General features: G+C 33.8%; 1 protein-coding gene, 1 non-coding gene and 1 pseudogene across 2 annotated transcripts; 1 reads left to right on the plus strand and 2 right to left on the minus strand.

The window, feature by feature from the left end:
* Positions 1-4,751: 4,751 nt before the first annotated feature.
* On the minus strand, positions 4,752-7,615 carry LOC18041117 (annotated as a pseudogene).
* Positions 7,616-15,272: 7,657 nt separating this feature from the next.
* TRNAR-CCU lies at positions 15,273-15,345 on the minus strand. The gene has a single exon. It is a non-coding gene; the product is annotated as a tRNA-Arg (tRNA).
* A 3,331-nt stretch (positions 15,346-18,676) lies between these two features.
* Positions 18,677-20,563, plus strand: LOC18041119 (isoflavone 2'-hydroxylase). The gene is made up of 2 exons (XM_006433527.2): positions 18,677-19,749; positions 19,851-20,563. The coding sequence occupies exons 1-2, from the start codon at positions 18,850-18,852 to the stop codon at positions 20,469-20,471; spliced, it is 1,521 nt and encodes a 506-aa protein (XP_006433590.1). The 5' UTR covers positions 18,677-18,849; the 3' UTR covers positions 20,472-20,563.
* The last annotated feature ends 1,827 nt before the right edge of the window (positions 20,564-22,390 follow it).

Here is a 22,390-nt window from a genome sequence, read left to right on the forward strand (position 1 = left end):
ATTCATTAAATATATTTTTTATTAGTTTTGTAATTAAAAACTATAATTCTTTAAATAAGGATAAAATTGTAATTTGAAACTATTTACTTCCAATCCAAGACAAAGTAAACACATAAATTGGATTCTGATCTCTATTTCATGCTTCCATTATAGTGTAAGTAAACAACCTACTCACACTCTCATTCCACACTCCTAATCCAAGGATTCCCACTCCTCAGGATTCCCACTCCAATTCAAAAAGTAAACGCAGCATAAATATAATAAAAGTCAGATTGGATTAGATTGAGTATGGTTTAAGGGTTCAAAAATAAGGAAAACAAGTGATCATCAGTTATGGGTTTTCTTAAGGAGGAGGTCAGACTCAGACATATATATGCAAAACTCAAGTTGGATCTCAAATTCTCAATAAATGTCTGGTGAAAAGATAAAAATAGCATTAATAGCCGGTCAGCAACATGGAAGTTATGACTAAGTATTGATACGAGTAAGGAAGAAAACATATTCTTGTCTTCATATATACGGTAATAAACACCAATTTCAGCCAAGACCTAAGACAGTCCACTTCAGCTTCGCGTAGCTAGGCGTTGATATTTTTTTTTAAAAAAAAAAGAAAGGAGAAAAAAATTGGCAAGATTAAATTTATGAAAAATTACAATCATTTGTATGAAATTTGTTCTTTAAGGGAACGTTTTCTTTCTAGTAAATAGGAATTAATTCTTCCTAATGATTATCCATATTAGAAAATAATATTTATTTCTCTTAGGAGTGCAGATCCTCTCATGATTTGATTATTATCTGATTTAAGTTCAGATCCCCTTGTGATCTAATCACTGTTTGATCTTTTGAAGATCCATTGATATGTGATATTACCAAAAAAAGTGAAACATGCAAAGCCATGAAAAGTAAAAATAAAACATGGAGTATGAGCACGAAGCACATAAAGTAAAATATTTAATTAAAGAGCATAAAACATGAAAAGTCAAATAATTAATTAAAATAGAGTATGCGCTTACAAGATAAAGAGACAGTGAACAAAAAAAATCTAAAAGCTTCAAAAACTAACTTTGAGAAGGAGATATATGTAGACGCCAAATCAAACTTTAATCAAGTGGTGGAAGCATATCAGAATAAGAAGATATCAAGAACTTAAAATACCGAAAATTTGTGTTATAAATAAAAAGCCCTTGAAGGCATAGAGAAAACACAGCCAAATAGATAAAAGAAAAAAAATTCATTGTAATTCTTATTAAATAGTGAAGATTGTTGTTTTGACATCTCATTGCCATAGGTCAAATACTGAACCACGTAAATTATCTATGTTTTATTTTTCGTATCACCCATTTATTTAATTTTTTAGTTGGCCGAAAACAAGTGTCAACATATGATATTATGAAATTGAATGGCCAGGAGAAGCCACGAACAAAATTGTACAAAACATTATCGCGTAGTCCACCCTTCTGAAGGCAGCCACTAGGAGTGGGCAAATAACCCAACCCGACCCAATAGTTCGGATCAAATTCAGATGAAGGTTCTAACCCAATTGGGTTTGACCCAATCCGATCTGAAAAAATCAAAGCCAAAATAAGCATAAATCTCCGATCCAATCAGATTCGATCCGAATATGTTCGAGTTGAGTTCGGGTTATATTTTTCCCAACCTGATTAACCTAAAATCCGATTGGGTTGATTCGAACCCGATCCAAACCCGAATTTGCCCAGCCCTAGTAGTCATCTCTAATTTTAGTGATGTATTGAATAAATATATAATCCATCCGAGGTATGGCCGCATTTATCTCTCTCTCTCTCTCTCTCTCTCCCTCTCTCTCCCTCTCTGTGTATCCTTTTGGCATGCCCCAATAACAATTTAAGATCTTCAAGATGATTTTTCATGAATGTATCCAACATTAATTATAATAATCCTGCACAGTGAACCCAGAGAATTAAGCTAATTTATTAACGTAGCCGTGCCTCAAAATTGTATAGCCAAAAACTTATTAAATAGTACTGCCTCTGGTGGTTAGCAATTAACATCATTTTTAACTTTTATGCAATATCAATACCTCTTTCATGTTAATATATTGGCTTAAATCTTTTTAGCCAGCAAAATGAGAATAGCCAAAGCCAATAAAATAAAAGTAGCCAAATAAGCTTCATTTTGAAGACTAAAAAGAAGAGATAAACAAGTCGGATGTTCCCAAGTCCTAGTATTATTAACTATATATTTAGTTTATCCAACTTTATCCCAAAGGGTGCATGGGGTAAGATTTCCTTTCTCCACGCAATAGATTAATTGGTGGGCCGCAAAACCCATTTTGGGTTTGCTCTGATAGTTCCATATAATTGATGGACTCAGCTTAATTATGCGTTCCGAAAATTGGAATTTTATCTTTCTCAGAGTGCATTGACGAATATAATTAATTTACTATAAGCGAGCAAGTACTAGTAGCAAAAAACTTTATATAGCCGACCTTATTATAAAGTAAAAGCAAGTTAAAAAGGGAAAAAAAAGCTAATTACAAATAAATTATAAAAGAAAAGTTAAACAATTTCCGTAAGTTTATAGGATTTTTGCTGCTGATCTGGTTCTTTTGCTGTAGTAGTAGTAGGTAGGCTTCGGATCCAATTCAAGGTATCAGCATCGATTCTAGTACAAGCAGCTGTATGAGACTTATTTGGAGATGGGAGACGGCAAAAGTTACAGAAAGAATTAAAATGAAAAGGCATCGTTCAGTTCATTTTATCTCTTATTAAGGTCAGATCATGAAAGGTTCTGAACTGCTGAACGATGCCGTATGGCTGCTGGGTTGACGTTAGGGTCACTGATTGGGAGAGGCGGTGAGGGTGAATGAGGAGCCAGTCGATATGACTCACATGCATGGCTGGACTTTCCCACGTCCACCTGTATATACGGTCAAGTTACTTTCACAAATTAAAAGAGCCTATAATCTGATATAATTAGGTGTAATTATTGCCTCAATGCAAAATCTATGATATTACCAATTGGAAAATGCTAGTTGCCCCGGGTCAAACCACTAAAGTTATACAAAACGACACCACTTTGATTTTTTTTTTTTTTTTTGCTTCTCCATAAAATGTTGTTGTTTGACCCAGGCAAAAGCAAACGTCTTCCTCTCCTCTTTGTTTCACAGGGAACGACATAACCCACGTCTTCCTCTCCTCTTCGTTTCACCAACGAATGACATAACTCAAAACACAATTTCATACAAACATGACAACAAAAATGAGACAGATCAAGTTCTCCAATAAAAATTCAGACCTCGAAAAATTCAATAAAATTTGAAGTTTCGAAAACAAAATGCTTCCAAAAGAAGATAGTACCTTAGCTTGTGCAAAGCCACGTATAATCGAAACTGAAATTCGTAAATGCTGAAACTTAATCTTATGTCAGAAAAATTTCATAGCTGCTGTTAATGCCGAAACTCATCTTTCAGGGACAATGTCGAGACTCATCCTTGTTCAAGCTTTTGCTTTTGCCTTGTCTGAGCCAAATCCTATCAACTCCGAGGACGATAAAAGCTTAAGGATTCTGCATTTCGCTCGGGTGTGGTGAAACAAAGAGGAAGAGAAAAGCAGCTGCGTTTTTCTGAGTTGATAAAACTAGAGGGGACCGGGAAAAAGAAATAAAAGCAGTTGTTTTTTTGCATTTTTCTGCTTTTACCTAGGTGAAACGGTAATGTTTATGGAGAAGCAAAAAGAAAAAAAAAAATCAAACGGCATCGTTTTGGTTTAGCTTTCGGGATTTGACTCGGGGTAAATAGTAGGACTCCAACCAACTTATGATTATTAAAAAGTTCTTGATGACAAGTTTCATGGGCTATGCACTATACTTTGGTATTGTTGCATTTGCACTGAACTTATTTTTCGACCCAGTGATTAATGTGAAATAAATAATTGATAATGAAGGAAAAAATTTATTGCCTAATCTACTAATCAAATAAATCCAAACTCCTTCAAGGATTTATCCCCTAATTTTTACCTCGTGAATTGAAGAACTGTTGTAATGGGTTATTTAATTAATGTTTGTTATTAATTGATTTTTTTAGCTCTACATAGTTCGCTGCAAAACTAATTTGAACCGAATTTCATAGCAAAAGAATTTTCAGAGATATAAAACGATTTGAGTGATTCTTTTTTTTTTTTTCGGTTTTGGACTAAAGGTTACCCAAATCTCTCTAATGTTCTGATACCTTCATCAAGATTGATGACATTACAATACTTTTATCAAAGTATACATCTCCCACGAGTTTGCTAAAGTTTTATTTTTCGTGGTTAAACTCCATTATAGATTTTTATATGAATCCATTTTCCATAGGACCCTTTTGACTCTTCCAGCTATTGTGTGATTATTGCCTCGATGCCCTCGATGTTTACCATGGGATGGACCTTATTGCGTATCTTCACTTTCAATGTGTGAGCCTGAAAAATCTCATCAACTTAAAGTTTACAGCATATATAACAACAATCCTCAACAAAACACCAATATAAAATACTATACAATAAACAGCAAATTTCGGATTCATAATTTGGTAGAAGACATAAAAATGTACCCATACTCGTTGATTCTAACTTATAACAAGCATAACAGTGCTTTAAATAATAATCAACAATCATTAACCAAGATGTTTCGCTACTTTAAATTTTCAAAACTCAAAAGGAAACGAGCAGTTCGTAAATTTTTTAACGCGATAAAGAAATATTTATTTGATTTTATTTAACTGAAAAGTTAGAGAGCTAAATAAAATGCCACGTTGGATGTTGATCATTGGGTGTACTCAAGATGGTTGATGGTGTGAATTGAGACAAATACAGGTCAAGGAGATCCCGTCCTCTTGTTTGACCGGCGGGAGTGGGGCAATTGCCTGCAAATGCATACGATCATAACAATTGATCTTAATTTTTCACATAAAAAAATCCAAGTCATAATTAGACTTCCAATCATTACTTAGTATAAAATGAATAATTATCACTTGTTTGTACATGGGAGTGCATGCATATGGTTAAACTACCATGAGTGGGATAGCCAGAATGAAAGACATTACAAGAATCAATCTGAGCTTTGTATAGTTGCTACGACTCAGAACATTTGGTAAGGTACAGGTGGGTGAATGTAATAAGCCACTTCTTTCATATTCATCATTGATTGCTCTTGTTTTGTATGGATGTGCATGCATATTATTAAACTACCGTGAGTTTGAATCACAGGGCTGAAGGATACTCCAAGAACTAATCTAAAAGTTGATTGCTATATTTGATATTTCACTTGGAACAATTGGTAAAATATGCGAAAGTAATAAAGTGGTGAAAAATGAATGGTAATAAGCCACATGCAATCTCAATTAATAAGTTATATATAAGGATAAGATTCTATAAATTGTCGAAGTTAGGATAAGTAAATAATTAAAGAATCTTCCGACATGATAATTACTGTTATCTCATTAATACTCAACAACCTCCAACGATCTTATCAATTTCACCTTTTCACGACCCTGTCAATCACACCTTTTCAGAGTATTACTTTCAGTCAAAACACCAATCAAATGCGAACAACAAAAACTATATCTATACTTTTATGAGATATACCCACGATCTTTCCCTAAATGCTTCAACAACCCAATTCACTTTCATTATTTACTTGGATGAAGGCATAAGAATCTAGCTCTCACTGAATGTGTGTGCGCGTATTAAACAGTTGTCTCTGAATTTATATGAAGCCATTTCCATTACATTCATTAGTGATTGCTCCTGTTTAGGTACAAATGTATATATATATATATATATATTTGTGTGTGTGTGTGTGTGTGTGTGATAAACCAGATTAACGGAGACTATAAGAAATAATTAATACCTGAGGGATAAAAGTCAGTCCATGGGGAAAAGTTGACGTCAATTACTTGTCCAAATTGAGGACGTTGCATATCATTATTGTCGTCCTCTAAACCATCTCTTCGGCTTATTTGACCATCAATATTCATATTGTGTCCCCGGAACATATTTAAAGGTGGCACCAATATTTCTGTTGCCTCTTGAGGCTCATCTCTGCAAAGCGGAATTGAAATTAATTGCATAAAAAGGCAGTGAAGCATTGTAATAGTATGTTTTTAAACCAATTCCAGAAGAAAAGAATATATATATATATATAAGAATGAAGCACCTAAGGGGAAGGAGGCCATTTGAATCCAAAATGTTAAGATTATGAACTTGTGAGTCTCTATGTGGAAGCCATTCCAAGATATTGTTTGGACTTTCTGTAACAAATCCGTTCATATGATCTGACGTTTCGGCTGGAGGAAGGTGTGCCTAGTTGCATTGGCAGCAACTAACTTCATGTTATGTTACCATTATTATGAAAGCATACATCATTTCAGATACATACCTGCGAAGTAGCTGGCGTGCTAGACGAATTACAATTTTCCTCCAAAAGATGCTGCTACAAATTTCATAAGCTCCAATCACATATATATTTATGTTCTCCAGCCAAAATATAATTCAAACGAGGAGTTATATATTTATATCTTAAATCTTAATCGCACCTTGCGTATGCGAACTTGTTTCAAAGTTTCCTCCAGGATTTGCTCCCGGTGCTTGATCTCGTACAATGTTGTCATTTCAGACGGATCTTCCTCAAATATCCTGGAAATTTTTATGCATATTAAGGTTAGGATTTCTAAATTGAAACTGTGCAAAGATTAGGGAATATATATACCTGAGACGTTTCTCCATGTTCTGTATTTGGGATTTACACTTGACGATTTCTTGTTGAACTTCCTGAATTTTGGATGAAGTGGGTTTCATCATAATAACTAAACAGCCGCAGATAAACGATTACAGATAGCTGGATGGAACTAGATTTTCATTCTTAAAATACCTCAAGGTGAGAATCAGTATTCGTAGTTGGGTTGCTTTGCATAAAGAAAAAGGAAGGTTAGAAAGTGGAGGCAGAAATAAAAGTTGCATCAAGAGGAGGGGCAGAATCCGAACCTCGTTGCTTGATAAGTTTGGTTGGCCTCACTTCTTAACTTGCCGAGAGCCCTTTGTAGAAACTGCAAATAAAGTGCAATTACTGGATCATCATCTCGTACAAATTCATACGGCAGGCTTTAAATTAGATCAGACACTGACAAGGTTCCTGGCTTACCTCTTGATTACGCAGTCTTCAAGACAGAGATGCATGTATAGCACCAAATCAAGGAGAAGAACATGCATCAGAACAAATTAACTGAATAAATTGAAACCAGATATATGTGAGATACCCCAAGTACTTACCGTCCTCGCTCATGTTCGGGAAGATTGACATACCTTGCCAGAATCTCCTCCATGCTTTTTAACAATTAATACACCAAAAAGAAGCTATTTTAGGTTAGTTAAAAAAAAATTATATTTCTGAAATGATGAAGTGGGTGTCGAGCTCACCTTTTGTTTCCAGAGAAGAGGCTGACTCTTCCAGAAGGGGAGAACATGATGAGAGCCACATCAACATCACAGAGGACAGAAAGTTCATAAGCTTTCTTGACAAGCCCATTTCTCCTTTTTGAGAAAGTGACCTGCCTATTTGTTGTGTTCTCAATCCTCTTGATCTGCACCTTCACTCTTCCCATATCTCTTTCTTGTTTTAGCAAAATCTATGGTCTATACGCTTGAATTAATTTCAATTTTCAAGATGACACAATAGCTAGTGAGGAAAAGGTACACAAATAAATCTTGAACTCTCCGCATATATACGCGCTCAAACACACACACACACACACAAGAGATTATATTTAGTGAGAAAATAAGGGAGCAAAGAAGGAAGAAAAACGTGATGTACTCTTGTCACCATCAGGCGAATTAAAGAAGATGACATGAGAGAGAAAGCGGTGTATGGCGGAATCTGGGTTACCAGGAGCGGCGTTGAATGTATAAACATAAGTGTCAAAATATATAAATAGAGAGAGAGAGATGAGATGATTCGTGAATGTTTTTCTTTTCTTTGCTTTATTAGCATTTATTTCTCCTTTATACTATTAGAGTCGATTAGGCACACTATATTATCATCACATTAGGACTTGCGTAATCTCGTATATCCTCAAATTGGGAAGTTGAATCAACAGCGGCACTAATACTTCATGACTTATCTTGAACTCTTCAACCAATTTGTGAAAAATTTCGAGTATATTTTTAATTCCTTTCATTCGATTCTTAATTTCATGTGAACTCTGTAACTAATCATGCATGCAACCAAATGCTTGTTTCTAGAAAGATCTTTTAGTCAAAATATCAGTAAGTTATTCTACTTAAACATGAGTGGAGCTGAACTGGAAAGAGTTTGAATGTTGTCAAATTAAATATCAGTAATGATATACTTAAAATACATGGAGCAGGTTTCAAATGCCTAAATTAATAAAAATACATTTTAATATAGTCAAAATATCTGTAAGGTCATTTTATCTTAAACAGAGTAGGATTGAGATGTTAAAATTACTAAAATAGTGTAGATCATAACTTTTTAGATTATTGAAAAGACATAAATATCTCTATTTTAAAATATAATAGGATTGAAGTACCAAAATTATTGAGAAGACATTTTAGTATAGTTAAAATATTAATTAATAACCTTACTTTTACCTTAAACAAAGTAGGTAAATTGAGAAAGTCTAACCTGTCTAAACTATTGAAAGATTTAAATATCTCAATCATTATATTTAAAAGTCTCAAATAAGGAAATGCTTGTGAAAATCAAAGGTATATATACAATAAGCCAAGAAACCAACAGAATCACGATTTATTAAGCACAGAGAGAATGTATGTCGCAGCTAATCCCAAAAAAGGATTATCACATTTGCATTTGCATCCTCAAAATGAACATAGATAATTAGATTTCAAATAGGTAATACCAAAAATCGATGCCAAATTCGAAATCTCACAAAAGGGTAGGTGTTGAATCTTGAACCAGTTGTATATACATACATAATGGAGCGATTCATGCATAGCACGGATCCTAGAGGAGTGAAGAGACACAGATAAGAAGTTGAGAACAAGAACAAGCAAATAAGTTGTCTTTTTCAATTTGTTGTGTTCGAGGTTAACAAGAGATGCGGCTGGGAGTGGAGTGGGTCGGTCCCAGAAAGCACGTGGGTTTTGTACTTTCAGTTATGTCTTCCTCGATTGACTACCCCACCGACCTCTGAAGTTAAAGCTACAAATCGCAACGTGTCATTAACTTCTCGTTTCCTTCGAACTCGAACCCATCGATTCTGCATGCTCTCACTCCCCCAAGGACAGCAAACACAAAGGGCTCCACCAGCTTCACTGAGGTTCTTGTTTCGCTCGTAATCTTGTGCTCTCTTCTCTTATCGGTTTTGTTGCTTGTGCTGTTATGCAACTAATTATGCATTTTACCAGAGTTCCACATATATCAGGAGATTCAAGATATGCATAATCCTTCTTCCATGAGATTCCCAGAGCAGAGAGCTAAGAAACATGTACTAAACCTTGAAATCCCATTTTCCTTTTATTCCATTTTCCAATTCATTATTTACTGAAGTGATCTGAAGCGGAGTAAAAGAAACTCACTTGTCTTGCTATTGTTATTTGGGCTCGTGTAAAGCTGGGTCTAACGAGAAGCTTTTGTATCGGCTGGGTACCGTTTTGTTACAAATATATTATGCTAAAAATGATAATAGTAATAAATACTCGATCGGATATTTAAAAGGCCAAGAAGAAGATCAACGTGAATGAAAGATGTGAAAACAATTGGTGTATTACGTTTAGCGACGGAGGTTTTAAAATGAGTAAGGAACTCTGGATAGTGTGTAACAAACTTACACGCACCTAAATGGATCCAATAATAGGTTGCCACCTCATGAAGACTGTATAAGCATAAATGAATTGGATTTTCTTTCTCCTTCCACCACCCCTTGTTGTTTTATAATAATACCATCCCATTTAGTAAATTAATTAATTAATTAATTTGTAATTCTGTCTTAATTTCATTTTCCCCGTAATTATTATCTTTAATGTTCTGTAGTCTGATTGCCTGAAATTTCGCTCCATTTCCTCTCACTTTCCTTTTTCCTTTCCAGTCATTTCTTATCCTCTTTCCCCCCTTTTTTTTTCCTATTATGTGCAAACATTACTGCTGCTATTCTTCTCAAATAATAATAATAATAATAAAAGAAAAAGACAAACAAGACGGTCAATTGTTTTCCTTGTTTTATTTTGATAACAAGGATTACTACGGAATTGTGTAAATTATTATTTTTATTGCACATAAACCAATAAGGGAAATGGAATTATCATAACTCATGATTAATGTTTTATTTGGTATTGAGATATTATACCTTTTTTCTATTGAGAAAGAATTGTAACTGTGAAATAAAAATTATTATTGTGTAGTAAGTATGACCTTATATAATAATTGTAATAAAAACATTAAAGATGCTACTAGGGATGACAATTTTTCCCAATGGGATGAGATTGAGACATATTTTTGTTCCATAAAAAAATTTAGGGACGGGATTAGAACATTTTTTTTATCCCAATTACATATGCGGGACGGGAGTGGGATTGACAAATTTCGTCCCATCCCGTCTCATTATCGATTAAGAATAGAAAATTTTTCAATTGGGATGGAATCCCGCAGGATCCCATCTCTTTTGGGACGGGATTGAGACATATTTTTATCCCAAAAAAAATATAGGGACGGGATTGAGACGTTTTTTGATCTCATTTGCATATACGGGATGGAACTGGGATTGGTAAATCCCATCCCATCCCGTCCTATTGCCAACCCTAGATGTTACAGGTTTTTCATTATAATAGTAGTTGATTAAATCAACTTAACTCCTAAAATACAATAATTAATGTTTACAAAATATTTTAATACTATAATTTTTAAAATAACGACCAAAACTCAATATCGAACTCCAAAATTAAAAAATGTATGGCAACTGGCTGGGCCAAGATTGAAATTTTACGGCCCATAATAATTCTTCTTTCTTGTCCTTGATGGTTTGATATCCGAAACTTGTCCCTAAAAATGAAACCGCTTCTTTCATATTCATCATTGATGGCTCTTGACAGTAGGAATCTGCATGCATATGACTGAACTACTGATGAAGAGCAAGAAATTGAAGAAATCCTAATTATATTTAAATGTATAATATTTAGGAATATTTTAATTAATTTGTATTCTAGTTTAATTTGGTTTCTTATTTAGAGTCTTATTGTTTAGGTATTGCTTATTTGGGTAATATTCCTAATTTAGGCATAAGTCTTATTAAAATAGGTTTTCTAATCATATTACGATAAGTCTTATTTAGTATAAATAAGTGTCTTTTGTAGCTTTTACAAGCAGAGAATTTTGAGTTCAATAATATTTCAATTTTCAAATCTCTTTGTGAGTATTTGAATAGTTAATTCTCAGTATTCTGAATCAACGAGTCTTAACCCCTAAGTTCGCGGTATTCTTTTGAATCAACGTGAATTTAGTTGTTCTTTTATTCCGGTATTCTCTAGAATCAACGGAATATTTTGAACATTAAACTTCCGCTGCATCAGCTTGGTATCAGAGCCAAAACCTGGTATTACTCATCTAATCCCATCTACCACCAAACGTTTCCTTTCTCCTTTTTGTTTTTTTCCATTTAGTTAAAAAAAAAAAAAAACCCAAACAACACCAAAAAAGCATAGGAAAAAAAAAGAAAAAAATTATATCATGATATCACAACATCGACGTGAAGATTTCATCTTGAGAGATGTTTTAGTTAAGATGTTGAGGATTTTGCGTTCAATTTCTCAAGATTTAGAGAAAATTCGAGATAGAAAATCTTTACACATAAAGCATGCATATGGATTTGATGACGTTGTTCACGATGATGGTTGTTATGAAGATAATGAGGAAAATAGTAACTTTGTTCCTTTCGATAATATTATTCCTTCCGAGGAGAATATTAATTGGCCATTCATGTCTACAACAAATCCTCAACACAAAGACATTGATTTGGATCAATCTCCGAAATTTGATGAGTATCTTGATATTGTGGGACGAAAAGAGGTAATTGTTCATCAATCTTTTGATATTGTGGAGGAGAGAGAGATAGTTATTGATACAATCTCTTATTGTTCTCTTGATTTGCCGAAAGAAGACAAAAAGAGTTGTGATATTTTTCAACAGTTAGTGGATTATAAGAAAAAATCGTTTTTCCTTAACTATGTTGAAGTTCGACACGAACAATATGAGAAGACATTATTGGAGAAGTTGTTGATAGAAGAATTTATTTTACGCCATTGGAGTGATTGGATGGACGTTATTACAAAAGTTGGAAAATTTAAAGTTCGTCGTCTATGTCAAAGCTCTGTTTTAAAAATTAATCCTTATGCACATGAAGATGTTCTTGAAGATTACAATATACAAGATTCGAGGACGAATTTTCTCCAACCTGGCGGGAATGATGCAGAGCAAGAAATTGAAGAAATCCTAATTATATTTAAATGTATAATATTTAGGAATATTTTAATTAATTTGTATTCTAGTTTAATTTGGTTTCCTATTTAGAGTCTTATTGTTTAGGTATTGCTTATTTGGGTAATATTCCTAATTTAGGCATAAGTCTTATTAAAATAGGTTTTCTAATCATATTAGGATAAGTCTTATTTAGTATAAATAAGTGTCTTTTGTAGCTTTTACAAGTAGAGAATTTTGAGTTCAATAATATTTCAATTTTCAAATCTCTTTGTGAGTATTTGAATAGTTAATTCTCGGTATTCTGAATCAACGTAACCCCTAAGTTCGCGGTATTCTTTTGAATCAACGTGAATTTAGTTGTTCTTTTATTCCGGTATTCTCTAGAATCAACGGAATATTTTGAACATTTAACTTCCGCTGCATCAACTACCGTGAGTTGAAAATAACAAGATAATGAAGCAATAGAGCATGAGTTGTTGCAGGCATTGAAGCAATTTTTGGTGACGTAAAAATGCCATGATTTCTCAACCTCATTGCTATACCTTGTAACAATACATGCTCTATTGCTTAGCCAACAATTTAATAAGGTTTGAATTGTACTAATGCCAAAAATTGATGCAAAATTTCGAAATCTTAAGAGTTATTGAAGCTTTTCTATTTTCATGCACTGATACATGCATATATCTTGAGGATTATGAGGACTTGGATAATTAGAATAATTTAAAGAATTATAAAATGAAAGAAGATGTAATCACCGATAGATGGTGCGTTTGGGATTGAGGTGCTGCAACTTTTAAGCTGTTGTGGAAAAAAAAACTGTAACTATGAAATAAAAGTTAATAATATGTAATAAATATAAATTTAAAATAATAATTTTAACAAAATTATTAAAGATATAATAGATTTTTCATTATACAAGTGAAAAATCATATTAATATATCTTCCAAACTACAGCAGTTAGTGTTTACCAAATATTTTAGTGCTGTATCTTTTAAGTTACAGCTACCCAACCTCAATCCCAAACGCACCCAGAATCACAACTAACTAATTTAATAAATGGGGTAGAAGCAGTATACAACAAGTGGGTTGGATTTAAACACCGCCTTAAATTATGATGGGCCGTAAGGCCCTTCGTGATGGGCTTTAAATCCATGACAATGAAAGAATAAGAGTGGAGCTCCCGGCACCCATCAACAACTCTAAATGAAGCTCCCACTTCTACTTGTGTAGCTCTACCTTTTATTTGAAATTTTGAAAAGGACAAAAATACTTCTAATTAAATTACACATAATTTCTTTTTTTTTCCTTAAAAATAATGACAGACATGAAAAGAAATATCAAAACCTAAATTAAGATAATAGATCTTTAATTAAATTCTATTATCATCTAGAAGAAATTAATTTACACAGTAAATTTACTTTTTTTCGTAATAAAACTCTTATCGTTATATAATATATTTCATTATTGTTTTAATTTATTTTGAATTTATTAGAAAAATTTTAGTTTTATCATTTTAGGATTTAACTATAAAAGGATTCATGATTTGTAAGTATAAAGACATAATTAAATTCAAATTTGTCCTCCTTATAGAAATTTCTCCAACAATGAAATTATAATTACAAAAACTAAGGTTTCATGAGGATATTAACGTGGGTGTCAATAGCATCACTCAAAACCTTACATTCAAATAAACCTAGGAAGAAACTTATTATACCTAACGGTCAGAAAAAAAAAAAAAAAAAAAAAGAAAGTTTGTCATTCAATCCCCCGCCACCATTCTCAGCAGAGCTACTGGTTGAGTTGAAGCTACTGATAGTACTATGTTTGGCCACACACATGCTTTAGTAAACCTACTAGTCCTCTCTTCCAATTTCAAATCTTCACCGCAAATTTAGTAATATGTTGCTGCCTCTCTCTCTGGCTCTCCTACTCCCTAGTTACCTAGTAGACATGTTCAGGCCAGTCGTCTTATCTCCTCCCACTGGGCATCCTCAGCGGTGGCATAAAACTTGGGCTCGCCTGCTTGCTCCTCTTACCATATGGATATGTGGCATGTAATTTTGCATCTTCTGTTGCAATTCCTCTTGATGAAGTCATCACCATTCAATCTAACTTTTTTTTTTTTTTTTTCCTTTTTTCCAAAATTTGCATGTTGCAGTTTCGGTAAGTCTGCGATACGGGTACTATGGAGATTGCCGCATGGTGCTTGGACCAGGGTCGTCAAGACTGATGAAGGCAAGTTCTTTGTTCGTTCGCCAAGTCGAAGTCAGGTCTGGTAGCGAAAAAGGGTTTCTGCTTTATGGGTTCTCTGAGAAGCCTCAGTTAACTCATGAAACTAATTGGACTGTCTCGAACTTTTTGATGGTTGGATCTTATAGTCGCAAGGTGGCATTTCAATTTCGTCCTTTGAATTAAATTCAGCTACACTACTTCAGCACCTTAGCTTTCTATAGTTAAAAATGATTAAATTAATCTTTCAGGGAATTTCTTTGTGGTTGAACAACGGCTCTGCTATCCGTATGAGATGGGAAACTCGGGGCAGCAAATTAAATGAAACCCAATTGGTCATAATTAAAGGTTAGTACGGTTTATTAAAGTTCTTTGTGGGCTAAACTTGTATCATTTGTGATTTCATTGTGTGACAAAATGTACGCATGTGTCTACTTGCTCTAGGAGAACGAGAATTTCAGACATTACTGCCAAAATTTACAAGTTCCTCTGATCCCCCAGCTCTGACCGATCCCATCGACGGTATGATTTTTGTTTCTCTTGTCTCCTCTTTTCAAATGAATAAAAAATCGAAAATAGGACGCGCCAGATAGGGGTCGAACCTATGACCTTCTGCTTAGGAAACAGACGCTCTATCCACTGAGCTACAGGCGCTCTGTTGAAAACCTTGCATACTTAAGAGATTATATCTGATTTAATCTCAGTATACTTAATTTTTTATTTTTCAGGTAAAAATGCAGAATACGATGTTGAGGAAGACGACATGTACTATTTTGGTGTCACAAACAAGAATCCTCGAAGCATAACAATGACAATGAATGTAAATGTCACATCGAAAATATATGATCTGACAAAAGCGAAGAACATGTGCTCATCGTCAAACGGATCTTGCCGGCTCAAACTCTTGTTTCCCAATAGTCAATATGTCATACTTACAACACCCAGCAATGTAAGCGGCCCTCATTCTTTTCCCACCTTTGTACCGTGCTCAACAAGTTAACCAATTCCCTGAGGGCTGAGACTTGAATCGGCCTCAATCAATAGTAATTTATTCAATTGCAGGGAGATCTAGATGGCTGGCACGTTGAGGTATCATTTGCGGCTCGTTTGATAATTTACATTGCAATTTTAGGTACGATATCATTCATAAAACTCATTTGATGATTCTTCTTTTTACAACATCTTTTCACACCCACTCTCATTAACCGGATTTTAATTCGTGCTGTCTTTAGGATTTATCACCTTGATTATCTTTCTGGTATCAAAATACCTTGGAGCCTGTGATGGTAATAGTGACAACACAGATAGCACAGCAGCTAGAGAAGTAACTGAGACTGACCCTCTAGTCCACGAGAAGCCAGTTCAATTCACCTATGGAACAACCAATAATGACGAAGACGATGATGCAGGATTTTCTAGTACCTCTTCAGATGATCTCTATGACGCAAAATTATGTGTAATTTGTTACGACGATCAACGAAACTGCTTCTTCGTTCCATGTGGCCATTGTGCAACATGTTATGACTGTGGTCAGAGGTATACGTTAAAAATCGACCTTAATGTTTATTCTCATGAGACATAGTAAATCTGTGTTAGCGACTTTATTGATGAATTGTTTTAATTTGCAGGATTATGAAGGATGATAGCAAGGTGTGTCCAATATGTCGTACGCTTATTCATAAGGTTAGAAGATTGTTTACCCCTTAGAGGTAAACTGAGGTAGGAAAACTTGTGTGATTACATAAGAGAAAGATATTTTATGTGTATAGGGAGTAATAGATCTTGCTTTCTCGGTTAGGATAAGTGAGTGCTTTAATTGTTTGCACTTCGAATCCATGGCTTAGCTTCTTAATGTGCTGCAAGATATTTGCTCCTCGGATTAAGCTACAAGGTCATGGAAGCATGAACACATAAGGCTGAATTTCTTGTTAGCACGAGCAAAAATACAATTCCTTAGAAGTCTGTTTATGCCGAAAATGGCTGAATCACGTTGCCTGTTAATGACTTATCTTTCTTATCAAATTGTACTCGGAGAGAATAATATTAACCATGAACATGAAAACGAACCTTACTTCTTCTAATCCCCTGATTTGTTCTGTTAACTCCAAGTATTTACCTTAAGGTAAGTAATTTCTCTTTGTTCATTTGGGAAGTAATATGGAATTTAGGTTAAGAGTAATTGTATATAAAGTGAAAAGGATGTGATTGATTAGAGTTGAAAGTTTTTGGGTAATTGAGAAATATTGGTTAAAGGGAGGAAGCATGAAGTTTATTGCTAAAGAGCTTCAGATGTTTTCATTACTTATACAACGGTCCACAACATACATTTATTGGCATTTTGACCTACATTATTGCCACCGTGCTAACTTTAGAGGTATGAGAAATTCTAGAAGTAAATTATAACATGTATGTATTTATTTTGAAAAATTATCATGTAAGTAATAGTTAAATTTAATTTAATTACATATGTTATATATGTATTATTTAGTTGTATTATTTATGATGTATTCTAAAATTCTTCTAGAGACATAGGTTTGCGTCTTGTCTTTACGTTGACACTAATGTTGTCTCTCCCAATTATATAATTGAATAGAGATAAATATTTTTCAATAAATATAAGTGGAGTTGTTATATCCCTATAATATTAGTAGATTAAATATATGCTAATATGAGAATAAAAATTTATGTTATTTGGATACCGTAATCGAACTTATAATATGAATTTTTATTATTTTAAAAAAGTACACCTACATTCCCAAAATTTAGAGTTGGCGGCCACTGGATCTGTAAGTTACGTGATCCGTAACTTAACCAACTCTAACAAGGAGCTTGTTCAAGTTTTCAACGCCTTTGGAAAGAAGAAACTTTGGTGACAGGACGATAATTTCACTTTCTTTTTTTTTTACCACGAGGTATTTTAGGAAGGGCCACAATTGTAGGAGATACTTTTAGCCCGTACTACAATTCAGTTTAGAAGTTCCTGCTCGAATCGAGAGGTACAGTTTCTCTCAATAAATATGATTTTCCTGCGACTCGAACTGAGGAGTAAACCCAATCAAGCCACTTAAATGGGACTCTATTACTAATAGAGTCAACACTTTGTTGGTATAATTTCACTTTTCTAACAAGCGAACAAGCACTTTTAAGTAGAAATTACTATAATTATCCAAAATTGAATACTATATTAGAGAAATAAATTTCGGAACCAATCACTTAACGAGCAAATAATATAAAATTTGTGAAATTTGAAATAATATCAAAGAGAAAAAGATTGTTCGAATTAAAATTTGTAAAATGAAATAAAAATTAAATAATTAAAAAAACGGACGTCGTTGTCAGCCTGTAAAGATATTTTAATATATAATTCATTTTTTTCTCACAGATGGATATGTATTAAGATATTTTAATAGATAATTCATTTCTTATGGATGGATATGTATTAACATATTTTAATAGATAATTCTTTAGTTTCTAGAAAATTGTATTAATTTAGTTTAGAATAAGTCAATTTACAAAAAAGTCCCTCCCTAGTTGTAAAAACTACATAGGTTATAATTACTCATTTTTAAGAGAGAAATAAACCCAATAATTACAGCAGATTCAATATTCATTATCTATCAAAGGTTATAAAATTATAATTATATTAAAATTCATTTACGATAAAGTATAAATTTCAGTCATATATAAAATAATAAATAATAAATAATTATTATTTATTAATTATTATTTTATTTTATATGTAGTTGAGATTCGTGTTCCACCGTTCCTAGACTCCAAACTCGGGTTACAAAAGCTCAGTTAAGGGGCAACATATAATACAAATTTTAATGGTCCCTACATGACGTGTCCTCGTGCCTAGGGGCTGCCAATATTATTGCATAGTCCAATTTTCTCCGGTCTCAGGCACGGAGTAGGTACTAAGATTTGTCAGCATATCAGTGTTTGATTTTGATGGACTTAAAAGAGGAAAAATCAAAAGAGTATTCTTTCTCAAAAGATTCCATTGGCTATGGCAGGTAAACCAAAATGTGCTCTCTCTCTCTCTCTCTCACCCCATTCTAATACCACCATTCTTATTCTCCTCCTTGTTCAGACTTCATACTGCTGATAGAATCATCAAATCGCAACTAGCGTCGTGAAAAAAAAGAAAAAAAATCCATGGATTCCTTATTCTACTACTGCTTTCTTATCCTTTTCTCCTCATATTTCCTAACAAAATATTTCCTCCAAGTTAACAGAAATCTCCCACCAAGTCCTGGGGTTTCACTACCCATAATAGGCCATCTCTACTTGTTCAAGAAACCCCTTCATCGAACCCTGGCTAAACTATCAAATCAATATGGTCCGATTCTATTTACTAGGTTCGGTTCTCGCCCTGTCGTCCTTGTATCTTCCCCTTCTGCTGCAGAGGAATGCTTCACCAAAAATGACATCATATTCGCCAACCGCCCTCGCCTGCTTGCAGGAAAACATCTTGGTTACAACTACACCACCCTCGTTTGGGCCCCTTATGGTGACCATTGGCGCAACTTGCGCCGCATAGCTTCTCTTGAACTCTTGTCATCTAATCGACTGCAGATGTTTCATGGCATCCGCGTTGACGAGGTCAAGCTACTGTCTCAAAGGCTCTTTCGAGGATCAAAGAGCGGTGAGTACCGGATTTTTGATATGAAGTCTATGTTTTTTGAGCTAACTCTAAATGTGGTGATGCGGATGATTGCTGGGAAGCGTTATTATGGAGAGAACGTGTCAGGATCGGAGGATGCCAGAAGATTTAAAGCAATTGTTACTGAGACTTTCCAGTTGAGTGGTGCTACTAATGTTGTAGATCTTTTGCCATTTGTGAAGTGGGTTGGATTGAGCAAGACTGAAAAGAGGCTAATGATACTGCATGGGAAACGAGATAAGTTCATGCAGGATTTGATTGAAGAACGTAGAAGACTGAGGTGTGATTCTGCTTCTGAACAGAGGAGTAGAACTATGATTGATGTGCTACTATCACTGCAAGAGACTGAGCCTGAATATTATACAGATCATATAATCAGAGGGATGATGCAAGTAATCTGCTGATTTGACTTGAAAATTTTAATTAATTAAACTTGTAATTAATTTCTCAATGAATAATTTTTTGAAGCATTATTGCCTGATTCTGTTTCCAGGTCCTGCTAGGAGCAGGGTCAGACACTTCGGCTGCAACTATGGAATGGGCACTGTCAAGTTTGCTAAACAATCCAGAGATCCTTGTACAAGCTCAATCAGAAATTGACACAAACGTAGGGCAAAGCCGGCTAATTGAGGAATCTGATCTTACCGCACTTCCATATCTCCACGGCGTCATCAAAGAGACACTCAGGATGTACCCTGCAGCTCCACTACTAGTTCCTCATGAATCGTCCGAGGAGTGCACTATAGGAGGTTTCAAAGTTCCACGTGGCACAATGTTGTTGGTGAACTCGTGGGCCATACAAAATGATCCTAGAATATGGGAAGAGCCCTCAAAATTCAAGCCAGAGAGGTTCCGGGAAATGGCAGGGAAAAGTGATAAGTATATGCTTTTGCCATTTGGGACAGGGAGGAGAGTGTGTCCTGGAGAAGGCTTGGCGATGAGGTTGGTTGGGTTGGCATTAGGTTCATTGATTCAGTGCTTTGAGTGGGTGAGAACAGGTGGTGAGTTGGTGGACATGAGCGAAGGCACTGGGCTTACCATGCCTAGAGCTCAACCTTTGCTAGCAATGTGTAGGCCAAGACCCGCGATGGTGACCCTCCTTTCTCAACTTTGAATACTCTTGTTTCTTGTGGTGTAATTGTGTTGACTTTCTTAGTTTTAGCAATCGAACTGTCAAATGACATATCGGCAATTCTGCATTCCCCACGTAAGTTGTTCAATTCCATCGTTTCTTAATTTATATTAGTTTCTTTTCGATTAAGAGGACATTTTAGAAGGCAATTTTTTTTTTCCATATTATATAGTTTTTTTTAGTGAAAACATTTTGAAGATGTCAGTCAAATAAAAAAAATATTCATTTTAATACATTAAAGAATGAAGACGGTATCTTTTTATATTTTTATTGATGATAATGCCCTTCTAGAAAATGATTATACACACACACATACTATTTTTCCGGTCCTCTTCATCGCCTTAAGATGTCTCGGGCGGAAAAACCCAATTCGATTATAATTATGATATTATTCTCTGACCTAAACTATGAATAATCTGCATACATACGTGCCATCTCCTTAAGATGTTCTAATACAAAATGGATTCAGTGAGGTCTCTTTATAAAAAGACCACCCTGCTCGGTATGTAAAATCCTGAGACCGAAGCATATAAAAAAAGAGAAACTTTTTTCTCTTTAAGTTGTTATCTCGGCAACTCTTCATTATGACTTAAGCATTGATGCTGCGTTTACTTTTTGGATTGGAGTGGGAATCCTTGGATTATGAGTGTGGAGTGGGAGTGAGAGTAATGTGTTTACTTAGACTAAATAAAAGTATGGATTGTCAATTAGAATCCTAATTATTTGTTTACTTTGTCTTGGATTGAGAATAAATTATTTTAAATTAAAATTTTATCCTTATGTACAGAATTATAATTTGTAATTAAAAAATTAATAAAAAATATATTTAGAAAATAAAATAAATATTTTATTATATTTATAAATTAATAATAATTACTAATATTCTTAATTATGTAAATCATAATTTTTTATTAATTTTAATTTAAATTATGTGAATAAAAATTATTAATAATAGCAACACAAATGAAATATTATTATTGATAATATAGTACAAAATTAATATTTTTTTAGAATAAAATATTTATTATTATTAAATAAATAATTAATATTTATTAAAATTAATGTTTAATATTATTAATTTAAATATAATATTTATTTTTATTTTATTAAATTTAATAAAATAAATATGATATAATTATTATTTTTAATAAATATGATATTATTTATTTTATTAAATATTATTTATTTATTTATTTTTATAAGGATAAAATGGGAAGAGGGGGGAGTGGATTCCCACTCCCACCTCTCCCCATGGGAGTGGGAATCCCACTCTCCACTCCAAAATTGGGTGGGACCCACGGATTCCCACTCCCACTCTCCCATTTTTTAAGGTAAGTAAACACTGTAGTGGGAGGAATCCACACTCCACACTCCCACTCCAGAAAATAAACACTACCTTAATGTATTCACTGGTAACAACGTTGGGGGCCTTACGATGTCGGTAACAACACTAGTGCCCTTACGATTTTCTCGTTTTATCGGCAAGGACGTTAAATCCAAAACTTGAGATTTCTTTGGACCAGTGGCCTCATTGAATCCCAACCTTTTTATTGCCTGATCACTTTAATCCCGACCTTCTTATTCCCCATTCATTTCAAGGTACAAATTATTGGTGTCTAAAAGTATATATGGTTGATTAAAAAATCATCAAAGTTACTTTTTGGTTTCTGGATCGTAATTTGTAAGGAACATTTTAAAAAGGCCGCAACAGGGTTTGTTTTTTAATTTAATGACTTAAAGTGACTTAACTTAATTAATTAAGTTAATTAGAGGTATTTGTTTTTATAACTTAATGAAACTTTTTAGATAATTTTGACTTAATAAAATAAGCTATTTTTTTTTACTTTTTACTTAATAGAGAAATATGAATTAAGTCAATTACTTGCTAATGTAAAAAATAT

Source organism: Citrus clementina, unplaced genomic scaffold (assembly GCF_000493195.1).
Source record: "Citrus clementina cultivar Clemenules unplaced genomic scaffold, Citrus_clementina_v1.0 scaffold_5, whole genome shotgun sequence".
NCBI classification, from domain to species: domain Eukaryota; kingdom Viridiplantae; phylum Streptophyta; class Magnoliopsida; order Sapindales; family Rutaceae; genus Citrus; species Citrus x clementina.